This window comes from Camelina sativa, chromosome 10 (genome assembly GCF_000633955.1).
Source record: "Camelina sativa cultivar DH55 chromosome 10, Cs, whole genome shotgun sequence".
NCBI lineage: Eukaryota > Viridiplantae > Streptophyta > Magnoliopsida > Brassicales > Brassicaceae > Camelina > Camelina sativa.
In genome coordinates this window covers 11,356,638-11,368,090 of record NC_025694.1, presented here as the reverse complement: position 1 = coordinate 11,368,090, position 11,453 = coordinate 11,356,638, and the positions used below count along the sequence as shown (strand labels likewise).

Here is an 11,453-nt window from a genome sequence, read left to right as displayed (position 1 = left end):
ATCCAGTGGAATACGGGAGTTGTAAACTGTCAAAGAACAAAAACTGGTTGAAACGATTATGTTTTAGGGAAAAAAAACAAAAATCTCTTGTTAATCTGCAGCACTTAACTCATTCCATGTATATGAAGCTTTATCGTTAGTTATTATTTTTTTTATTAGTGGTGTTTGAATTGTGCGAGTGTGAATGGGCTTGGTCATTGACGTAAAAGAATGGTCATGATCAAATTTTGATAATGGCTAGGATGCCATGGTCAACACATTTCTTGATTTGCTTATATCTTACCTGCCTTAGTTCNTGAAACTTATACAGTCTAACTATCTGAATATAGACGTGTCTTACCACATCGTACGTATACCAAATGACATTTCCCATGGAGTTCTAGTTATAATAACTTTTCTCCCTGAAACATTATCAAGATTCAGTTATTTAAACATTTTATTTTCTCCTTTAACAAAAGAAAAACTAACATTTCATTTTCTTTGTGCCTTTTGTACCACACAAGTCGGTTCTTTAGTCAACAAGCTGTCCACTATATGTAAATAATGAAAAGACTAAAAAAACACAACTCTACAAACTTTTGATTCTCGTTTTTCTCAGTTCTATTCTCGTAAATATGCATTTCTTAGACTAGCTAATCTCTAAAGAATTAAGAGTTATCACATAGTTTAGATCACTAAGACCATAATTTACTCATTGAAGCTCTATAGCTAATCTTAAAAGAGGTAGATTTTTTCTCGTATATACGTTTAGAAAATTAGCATTATGAGTAGGGAAACTATAGCGTATATTTGAAGCGATAGACTATCGAAGTTTTTTGACCAAAAAACAAAAAAAAAAAGAAAAAAAAGACTATCGAAGTTTAATATTAATATTAGTAATGTTTTTATAATTAGAACCTAACTTTTTTTTTTTGGTTGAACACCGGGTGACCAAGGTCCCCCGAGATTTTATTAATTTTAAAAAAAGAAACTACAAACGGCAATTAATTTATAATTAGAACCTAACTAAATAAAGAAATATGGATCCCAATTTTCATGATTTAGTTATACTTTAGGGCATTTTATATTAGTCAGGGCCCCCTTCAAGTTTGGAAAAGTTTTATTTTTGTTGAGGTCGGTGGATATTTCAAATCATCAATTCTCAAATATTTCGCCTTTTTGATGAATAAAATACGTGCGACATCTTCTTACAAATATGTTTTTTTCTCAAATGGTTTCATAATTAAGGAAAAAATGGTAGTGTTTATTATAAATTTAAATTGAAGAATCCAGTGGAATACGGGAGTTGTAAACTGTCAAAGAACAAAAACTGGTTGAAACGATTATGTTTTAGGGAAAAAAAACAAAAATCTCTTGTTAATCTGCAGCACTTAACTCATTCCATGTATATGAAGCTTTATCGTTAGTTATTATTTTTTTTATTAGTGGTGTTTGAATTGTGCGAGTGTGAATGGGCTTGGTCATTGACGTAAAAGAATGGTCATGATCAAATTTTGATAATGGCTAGGATGCCATGGTCAACACATTTCTTGATTTGCTTATATCTTACCTGCCTTAGTTCTATTATTAACCACTCTCGAATTTGTTTTTGATCTTACCAATCAAAATACTTTCTACTCATCTTTATCTCATAGGTAGATAGCAAAGTCTAAATATTGACAGGTTAAAATAACATTAATTTTCTTGGCATAACCACATTCATTATTAATTCATATAAATTATACCACCTCAACGTGTTTAAAATACCTTTTTTATTCAAGATTTTGGACACGTACTAACAATTGGATCTAGCTAGCTAGCAACATTCAAACACTTTATACGATTTAGATAGCAATCATCATGTTTTTGCCTATTTTGACTAACGATTTAGATAGCAATCATCATGTTTTTGCCTATTTTGACTATCTTTTATTGCATTTTTCTAGTCAAAAAACTCGATGATGGTTTTAGTTTTATAGCCTAATGTAAGGTCTTCTCTAACAAGTAAATAAACTGCCATTAATCTTTCCATAGTAAATAATCTTTCTATAGCTCCAATTATTTGAGAAAATTGAATATAGCGTATTACTATGTTTAAATAGATCATCAATTTATCAAAAAAAAAATGATCAGTTAATAAAAGAAATTGTGAGATTACAACGTTAGAAGACAATTGATTTAGCATCATTATGGGATCAAACATATCACCGCTTTTTGTGCCTTTTGCCCATAGTTTACAAAAATACTACTATCACTTACTTTTTTCCTTCAAAATATCACTACGTACCAACATGTGTTTTGTTTTGTAAATTATCATTTCTAGTACGTATGATCATCTACTTATATGTTCCCTTTTAACCTGATAACCCAAAACAGCAGGCGCCTAAAAATTTAATAATACTAGCATTCATTAAATAATGAAAAAGCATAATTACCACATTAATCGCAACAAAATCCAGCAATATTTTTATAGATGAAGATTATGTTGTCATACTCTTTATCATAACATTATATTGTCATACATGTAGGCCAAAGTATTTAGGTTTTTTTTTGTTCCTAGGTTTAACAACATATATATTAAGGTGGGCAAAAAAATCGAAATCCGAAAAACGGAACCCAACCAAACCGAAATAAATGGTTTGGTTTGGTTATGGTTAAAACTAAAAATCCGTTTGGTTTTCATTTTAATTAACCATTTGGTTTAGGTTTGGTCTGGTTAAAAACCGTAAAACCGAATGGTTTATTTGGTTTTTTATAAAAATTTAGGATAATTAGATATAATTACTAATTAGTTTCTCAAACTTATAAATTTATATTGTATAACAATATAAGTAATTTTTTTCTTTATTGGGGTTTAATTATTGATCTCCTGTTAATCTATCGAATTACAAAATCTTAACCTAAGTTTCTATTCCCTAACCTATATATATTCATAATTACTTTTATGCTTATTTTTAGTTATGTATCAACTATTTATTTTTTAAAAGCATGAAATAACCGTTAAAAACCGGAATCAAATCGAAACCGAACCAAACTGTGATACATTTGGTTTTTATATGGTTTCATTTCTGATGAAACCGAAAAAACCATAGACCGAAAAAACTGAACCGTAACCAAACCGAATTACATATGGTTTCTTTATGATTTCATTTTTATAAAACCAAAAAAACCAAACCGAAAAACTGAACGTCCATCCCTACATTATAAATTTCGGTTAGTGTATTCAGTTTGGTTTGATGGGTACTATAGTCTCAGCATCTTTATGTGCATTGAATCTGAACATCCATACATCAAATCTTGACTCGTCTTTTTTTCCGGATTCGCTTTTTGAATTGTAATCACATGATGTCAAAAAAAAAACTGTAATCAGATACATCAATTAGGATCAACAAATAATTATATTAAAAATGAATGTTTCTGAAAGCTTTATAATATTAATTAGGTACTGGCTAGAGTGAACAAGCATTACTGTAAATTATAATTCTTAGCGTTATTATGTGGCAAAAGAAGCACATATTTAGATAAACTATACTTAATTGACTGAACTGTTACAAAGCAAGGCTAAAACTATTTAACAGAAATCATAATCTATATAAAATGGCTGGATAGAGTACATTTGTGTGATAAAATCTAAAATTTTTGAGTATTATAATTTTTAGAAACCCTCAAATGAGAGAAACAAAAATCACAACTGACAATTCCAACACCTGACCGACCTAGGGAGAGAGGCACTAGTTTATCCTCTACGTCCATTTACACTATCACCAACAGCAGCAATCCTGTAAGGTTAATTTAAAAATTAAAAAAAAAATGTATATTATTTTAATCATATTTATATATTGAAGTGACCTTAGTTCTCTACTTATTGACACATAATCCTAATTATTATTATTTTCTGGTAAGAAATGTTCTGCATGTTCTATGTTCTTCTCAACGTTCGTATGCTTATTTATTATTTGTATATTCATTAAAAATATTGCTATAAATCTATTATTCACGTATACTTTAGAGAAAAAAATTATCAGCTATTGAAATACGGCAAAATACATAACCACACCTGCCAATTATAATAAAGGAAATTCAACTATACAAACTATATATTACATGATTACATATATGAAATATATGATATTATGTACTTGATATCATATATATAGAATCTCGGTTTGTTAGACCATTTATGCCGGTCATATACACCTAACATCGTATACTTCGTATATGTGGCTATACAATACATATAGTTATATAGTTGAGTGTCCTATAACATAATTGGTATGTATGGCGATGCATTCCGTATTCCGTATATGACAATCTTTTTTCCTATACTTTAGTTATATGTTGTGAGTTCACGTGTTGGCTTAGTGATATACACACGTGGTATCTTCGTCCACGCATTTATATGAGGAGGACTTCCTCCTGCTTCATTTCTTCTCTCGAAAATTTCAAATTTTATTTATTACTGCTACTGATCTCTTCGTATTTGTTGAGAAAGGTACTTTCTTGAAACTTTAGGATCTTCTCTTTCTTCTATCAAGTTTTTAATTCGTTAATTAATTTATTTATTTTAGATCTCAATCGGTTACCAAGTTTCCAAAGAGCAAGTTTCATAACAGTAGTGATCGTTTTAAACCCTCAATTTGAAATTATCTACTTCAACGCTGGTTTGGTTTACTTCAATAACCGGCTCTTTTTTGGTTGTTCGTCATTTATAAAGCATGATTTATATCATTTGGAGAATTTATCATCCTTAAACATCAGTTTTTGATTGATGAGTACACAGATAATACATAATGTTGAAGCTAGTGTATTTTAAATATTTGGAAGAAAAAAAAAATAGTTATCATCTTTTGTCAACAAGATGAATGTAATCTTCTGTTTTATTGGATTCCAACAGATAAAATAGCTAAAAGCCTAAAACTATCAGAAATAACATATAGCTAAAAGCTTAAAACTATATATTTATCATTTAAATATAACATTAAATTTGAAATTTCTCCACACAAAGAAGTAAAAAAAATCACAAAGTATTCATCTGTACGACTTCAAATGTTTTCATTTTATTATTTTGTTGCCGCATGCGGCATGCTTATGTCATTAGTCATTTACTCATTACTCTCCTCTATTTCTCTCTTTCTTACCCAACTCTATATAAGATTTCTCCTTCTTCTTTTTTTCTTCTCATCGAAATTTCCTCTCTCTCTTCTCTCTACTCTCTTCTCTCTTCTCTCACCCTTCGGACCAGAACAAAAAAAAGAAACAATCAGTGAGAGTGTCTAAACCTTTCAATAACTACTATCAAAACAAACAAAACCATGGTCTCTCTTCTTACAATGCCGATGAGTGGTGGTGCTAAAACATGGCCTCAAACCCAAACTCATTTGGGCTTTCGGCCCATTAAAAGAAAGCCGAATGTTGTTATTAAATGCACGGTGCAGATCGACGTTACGGACTTAACCCAAAAACGCCAGTTATTTACACCTCGAACCACCGTGACTCCGCCTCAACATAATCCTCTCCGGCTTAACATTTTCCAAAAAGCGGCGGCCATCGCTATCGACGCCGCTGAGCGCGTTTTGATCTCACGTGAGCAAGATACTCCTCTTCCCAAAACCGCCGATCCACGTGTTCAAATCGCCGGGAACTATTCCCCGGTACCTGAATCTCCCGTCCGGCGAAACATCACCGTCGATGGAACAATCCCTGACTGCATTGACGGAGTCTATGTCCGTAACGGCGCAAATCCCATGTTCGAGCCAATAGCTGGGCACCATTTATTCGACGGAGACGGTATGGTTCACGACGTTAAAATAACCAACGGTTCAGCTAGCTACGCGTGCCGGTTTACTAAAACCGAGAGATTGGTTCAAGAGAAACGATTGGGTCGACCGGTTTTTCCGAAAGCAATCGGCGAGCTTCACGGCCACTCGGGAATCGCACGTTTAATGCTGTTTTACGCGCGTGGGCTTTGCGGTCTCATCAACAACCAAAACGGTGTCGGAGTAGCAAACGCCGGTTTGGTTTACTTCAATAACCGGCTTTTAGCTATGTCAGAAGACGATTTACCTTACCAATTAAAAATAACTAAAACCGGCGATCTCCAAACCGTTGGACGTTACGACTTCGACGGTCAGTTAAATTCCGCTATGATCGCCCACCCGAAACTCGACCCGGTTACGAAGGAGCTTCACGCGTTAAGCTACGACGTCATAAAGAAGCCTGACCTGAAATACTTCAGATTCTCGCCGGACGGCGTTAAATCGCCGGAATTGGAGATCCCGCTCGAAACCCCGACGATGATCCATGATTTCGCAATTACGGAGAATTTCGTGGTGATTCCAGACCAGCAAGTCGTGTTCAAGCTCGGCGAGATGATTTCCGGTAAATCTCCGGTGGTTTTCGACGGAGAAAAGGTTTCGCGGTTGGGGATAATGCACAAAGACGCGACGGAGGCTTCTGAGATCATCTGGGTGAATTCGCCGGAGACGTTCTGTTTCCATCTCTGGAACGCGTGGGAATCGCCGGAGACGGAGGAGATCGTGGTGATCGGGTCGTGTATGACGCCGGCGGATTCGATCTTCAACGAGAGAGACGAGAGCTTGAGGAGCGTCTTGTCAGAGATCAGGATAAACCTCAGGACGCGTGAAGCCACGCGCCGGGCTTTGTTGGTTAATAACGAGGATGTGAATTTAGAGATCGGTATGGTTAACCGGAACCGGTTAGGTAGAAAAACCCGGTTCGCGTTTTTGGCTATCGCTGATCCTTGGCCAAAAGTTTCCGGTTTCGCTAAGGTCGATCTTTCCACCGGAGAGATGAAAAAGTACATTTACGGCGGGGAGAAATACGGCGGTGAACCGTTTTTCTTGCCCGGTGGTGACGGCGGAGAAAATGAAGATGACGGTTATATATTTTGTCACGTTCATGACGAAGACAAAGAGACGTCGGAGCTTCAGATTATTAATGCCGGTAGTTTAGAGCTTGAAGCTACGATTAAGCTACCGTCTAGAGTACCGTATGGGTTCCATGGCACATTTGTGGATTCGAGTGAACTCGTGGATCAATTATAATAATTATTGTAATGTTTGATGATGTTATAAATTAGAAAAAATTGATAGGTTTGATATAGTTTGATCGATCGATTGTTCTAACGATTTATACAAGTTAGTAACGAATGGTTAGATTATATGATTTGGCTTTCTTCGGACATGCATCGTAGAGACAGAGACATATGTTTAAAACATAAAGAAATACTAACATTTTGTTCTTGAACCAGTTCCCGTCCTAGAAGCCAGAATTAACATAATACGTAGAAAAATAAAAACTCAGAATTAAAATATGTTATAAAGAAATTGACTATGCAATATGACTTGATTATCATGCGATCCTGTTTTTTTTTATACTTCAGTTCACGTAATTGCGTAACACTTGGTTATTGTGTTATTTTAGTGAGCCATTTCTATAGAACAATTGCCTTTCATTGTTATCTCATGAACAATTGTTCCGTAAATGGCTTAATATATATGCATGGGTTCTGATTAGGATCATTTGCGTTCACCGGTTCATGCATTGACTCTGTATAGCATTATAGAAACTTAGCTGTAGTACTATCGAAGATGACTAATGCAATGACGAAACTGAAGAAATGACGATGAGAAAATCAGACGCAGATTTTCTCGTACGTACGTATATATACTGAAAACACCCGAAACCAGCAAAAGCCTGTTGAATATTCCCATAGATTCCGAAGTTTTCGAGCAATTTACAAATGATGGGCAACGTGTTTGTGGTATTAAGTGAATCCACGTCTGTATAAACTAGTTAATACTATATAGATACTATATTGCAAAGCGTATATGGTGGCCATAGAGTCGATATGTACGTATATATGTCTATATTATTGGACACAATCGGTGGGATTGTCAGATGAATGTATGAAGACGATGATGTCATGGACCTCATGGTATTTACAAACGTTGCATGGTTAATGTTACACGTACGTTGTAACCATTTCGTTTTATCCGAATTATTTGGTCCAAAATTGTTGTTATCTGTTGATGGTCGTCACGTAAAACAAATAGTTTATACAGTGAAGGTACACCCATATATTTCATCAGTTCTGTTATGTTCCATATGTGTAGTTCCATATCAGAAACCTCGAAACTACGTTTATTAAAAAAAAAAAATATAACAATTATAAAACAAGCAAAAAGTCAAAGTTCTATTTGGAGGAATAAAAAAGATTTGAATTCTGATGCCTTATAAAATATTGAGGTTGTAAAATATTATTGTATAGTAAATCAACATATTGAGGTTGAAGGAAGCTATTTATTGTTACTATATATATATATATATATATATGTGGAGTAATGGAGCTATTTGTTGCTAATATATTTTTCTACACAAATAAAAGTACCTAAAATTAAATATAATTTTATCACATTTACAAGAAAATCACAATCTTAACTCTTAAAAGTTCAAATCCGAGTACTCAATTATGAAGCACTAGTGCTAGTCCCTCAACTTACATAGTACTTTTACCATCATGACGAATTGATTTATTGAAGTTAAGCTACAAATCTCATATCCAATTCTTTTACTTAATGAAAATATTCAATTATAAAGTTGGATGGGAATACATTATTGGATCACAAATTGAAACATCCATCTCTCTTTTCATTTCTCTGATGACCTTTAAAAGAAGTGAATAAGATGATCCCTACAGCTTGGCCGGGAGGTAATGAGGAGTGTCCCAATCAGTCTTGATGTGGTTTCGACTGATCTCTCTCAGGGAACGGCAGCCACTTAGTGCCATTGTCAGCTCAAACTCGTCTCTTAGCATTTGCAGCATCTTCCTCACTCCCGCTTCTCCATCCGCTGCAAGCGAGAACAAGCTCGGCCTCCCGACCTAATCGAACAAAAGTACAATACAAAAACAAAGGTTATGTTTGGGTTTGTTTTGAATATTTTATAATTTTGAGGCACAATGGGAAAAAGAGGTAAAAAAGGGTTACTCCAATAAAAATTAATAATGAAGGGATCAAGTTGAAAAGGATAAGAGCAAAAGAGGGGATACTACAAGAGCTAAAGAGTATGTGATGAATGAACTTACAAAGACACCTGAAGCGCCAAGAGCCAAGGCCTTAAAGACATCGGTTCCACGGCGAACCCCACCATCAAGAAAAACCGGTATCCGACCCTCCACGGCTTTCACTACCTGCGATTTTTGCTCCATTTATCAATAAAGAGAGCTGAAACCTTTATGTGAAAACAGTTTTCAATCTAAATCCACTTAAAAAGTTAAAAGGACTACCTCTTCCAGGGCCATGATAGTTGCAGGGACATAATCGAGCTGACGTGCTCCGTGGTTAGAGACTATTATCCCTGCAGCTCCATATTCAACAGCAATTCTTGCTGCCAAAATTTCAAATGATCAGAGTTAGTTTTCTAATCATTATGAAACTTTATGTAAACGGTTAATGCATATTTTTATCATTCTTAGTACTGTTTTCTTACCATCCTCAGCTGTAATAACACCCTTGACAAGAATTGGCAAGCTTGTGATAGATTGGAGCCACTTTATATCCTGTAAGAAAAGAACAGACAGCGAGATTATTATGTACATGAATCTTGGTGGGCAATAAACAAAGAGTTGATCTTGTTCCATATTCTGACCTTCCAACTTAGTGACTGATCAACTTGACCAGCAACATATGAAGCTAGCCCTGAGTCATCCGTCTGCAATTTTCAACAGAGCAAAACAACAAGTATTAGTAATTGAGCTATTAGATCGAATTTAAGTTTGTTATATGTCTTATCTTATAACCTTGACTATTTTCCCAAGATCCAACCCTTCGAAGTTCTTCAACGTAAGACCTCGAGGTAGTGCGAATCTGTAAGATAACAACCATCAAGTAAACCAAAAGATCTTAACAAACCAAATTGGTTTAATGTGATGGTGTGAAGTTTCATTCACCTGTTTTTGATGTCGGATTCTCTTCTTCCAAGCCTTGGAGTATCAACGGTAAGAGCGATCGCTTTAAATCCAGCTTCTTCAGCTCTTTTCACAAGCTGTCTTACCACATTTCTATCCTTATACACCTGCATCAAGAGAACAAACAGACGATTCAAAGCCAAATTTTCAAAAGAACAATTAGAACTATATGAAACTTACATAAAGTTGGAAAAAACGAATCCCGGGTCCTGTGGAAGCAACTTCCTCAACACTACAAGTAGCCCATGAAGATAAAGTCTGAAAACATCAAAGAATACAGAACATGAATACATAAAATAGATAGATATCTAATCAGGTGAAAGAGACAGAGACGACAAAGAATCAAAACCATGATTGTTCCAGCAGCAGAAGTAGCTCTCGCGTTTGCAAGCTCGCCTACAACGATAACAAAACCACTTCCCATAGTGAACTCAAGATCTTTAACAGTATAACAATCTAAGCTAAGAACATCAGATAAAGTTACTCTAAACCAAAGTATTCTTCTTGACAAGATTGTCTTTTGGTTACACACATTTACACAACTCTGGAAAGAAAGACTTATGATTACTTACCATCAGGATGAGCCATTTTCTGCATTGCAGTAGGAGCAATCATGATCGGCATAGAAGTGTTAAACCCTAAAACCGTAGTGCTCACGTCAATCTTGCTTACATCGATAAGAATCCGAGGCCTGAATCTGTTTTCCAACTCATAAAACAAACACAAAGACAATTACAATTCCCCCAAATAACAATCAAACTTTTTGTTGTGTGTAATTGTTTGTTTGCCTTACAAGATCCTAGAGAAAGCATTTCGATTCTCCTGAAGTGTCCATTGATCCTCTGCACCTGATGCATAGTAATCATAAACCATCTTTGGTAGTTTCTCCTTTGCTATCTTCTCATACTCCATCACGTTTGTTATCTCCATTTTTTTTTTTTTTTGTGTGTTTCCTGTCACGAAAAGTTATATGATTACAGCTTATCATCATCAATATCACTTTGTAAAAAATTGCCTGAATTCAAGAAATCAGAAACAGAAAAAAAAAAAACGAGACTGACACTTAAAAAAGGTCAATCCAACACTCAACAGTACAAACAAGTAATCAAAGAATCATAAAAAATCTAACCCAGATTCTAAATCACAGGATCTTGACTCGTTGGATTATCGATTAAAATCCAATAATCAAATGAACGATCATGAACAAGAAAAAGTAACAGAGAGCGTACCTTAAGAGGCCTAGAGAGCGACTTTGGTCTTCTCGTGAAGGTGGCGAAGAAAAAAAATGTAAATTGAATATTCCTGATATGGACACACTCTTAAGTCACAAAGACACATACGTCTCTGTGTGTATTTGTCAGTGTGATTGGTCACGTGATGGGTCCGTTTCCAAGAAACACTAGTTCACTAATTTTACAACATTAGTTTAAGACCCACTATCGATAAGATCTAAACCAAATTAGTCATTTGTGTTTTTGGCCCCAAT

The 11,453-nt window shown here is 34.7% G+C and overlaps 2 protein-coding genes across 3 annotated transcripts; one reads left to right on the top strand and one right to left on the bottom strand.

Moving 5' to 3' along the window:
* On the top strand, positions 5,176-7,127 carry LOC104718488 (9-cis-epoxycarotenoid dioxygenase NCED2, chloroplastic-like). The gene has a single exon (XM_010436247.1). It carries the CDS (start codon positions 5,292-5,294, stop codon positions 7,041-7,043), a length of 1,752 nt encoding a protein of 583 aa, XP_010434549.1. The 5' UTR covers positions 5,176-5,291; the 3' UTR covers positions 7,044-7,127.
* Positions 8,503-11,298, bottom strand: LOC104718487 (peroxisomal (S)-2-hydroxy-acid oxidase GLO5-like). 2 transcript variants are annotated; one of them, XM_010436246.2, is made up of 12 exons: positions 11,197-11,298; positions 10,761-10,920; positions 10,540-10,664; positions 10,317-10,363; positions 10,148-10,225; positions 9,950-10,074; positions 9,800-9,866; positions 9,649-9,711; positions 9,490-9,559; positions 9,287-9,387; positions 9,086-9,190; positions 8,693-8,881 (listed from the first exon to the last, which is right to left on the bottom strand). In XM_010436246.2, exons 2-12 carry the CDS (start codon positions 10,895-10,897, stop codon positions 8,693-8,695), a joined length of 1,107 nt encoding a protein of 368 aa, XP_010434548.1. In that variant the 5' UTR covers positions 10,898-10,920; positions 11,197-11,298. The 2 variants fall into 2 exon arrangements, with proteins under 2 accessions (XP_019086796.1, XP_010434548.1); XM_019231251.1 differs by lacking the exon at positions 11,197-11,298 and having other exon boundaries at positions 8,503-8,881; positions 10,761-10,897.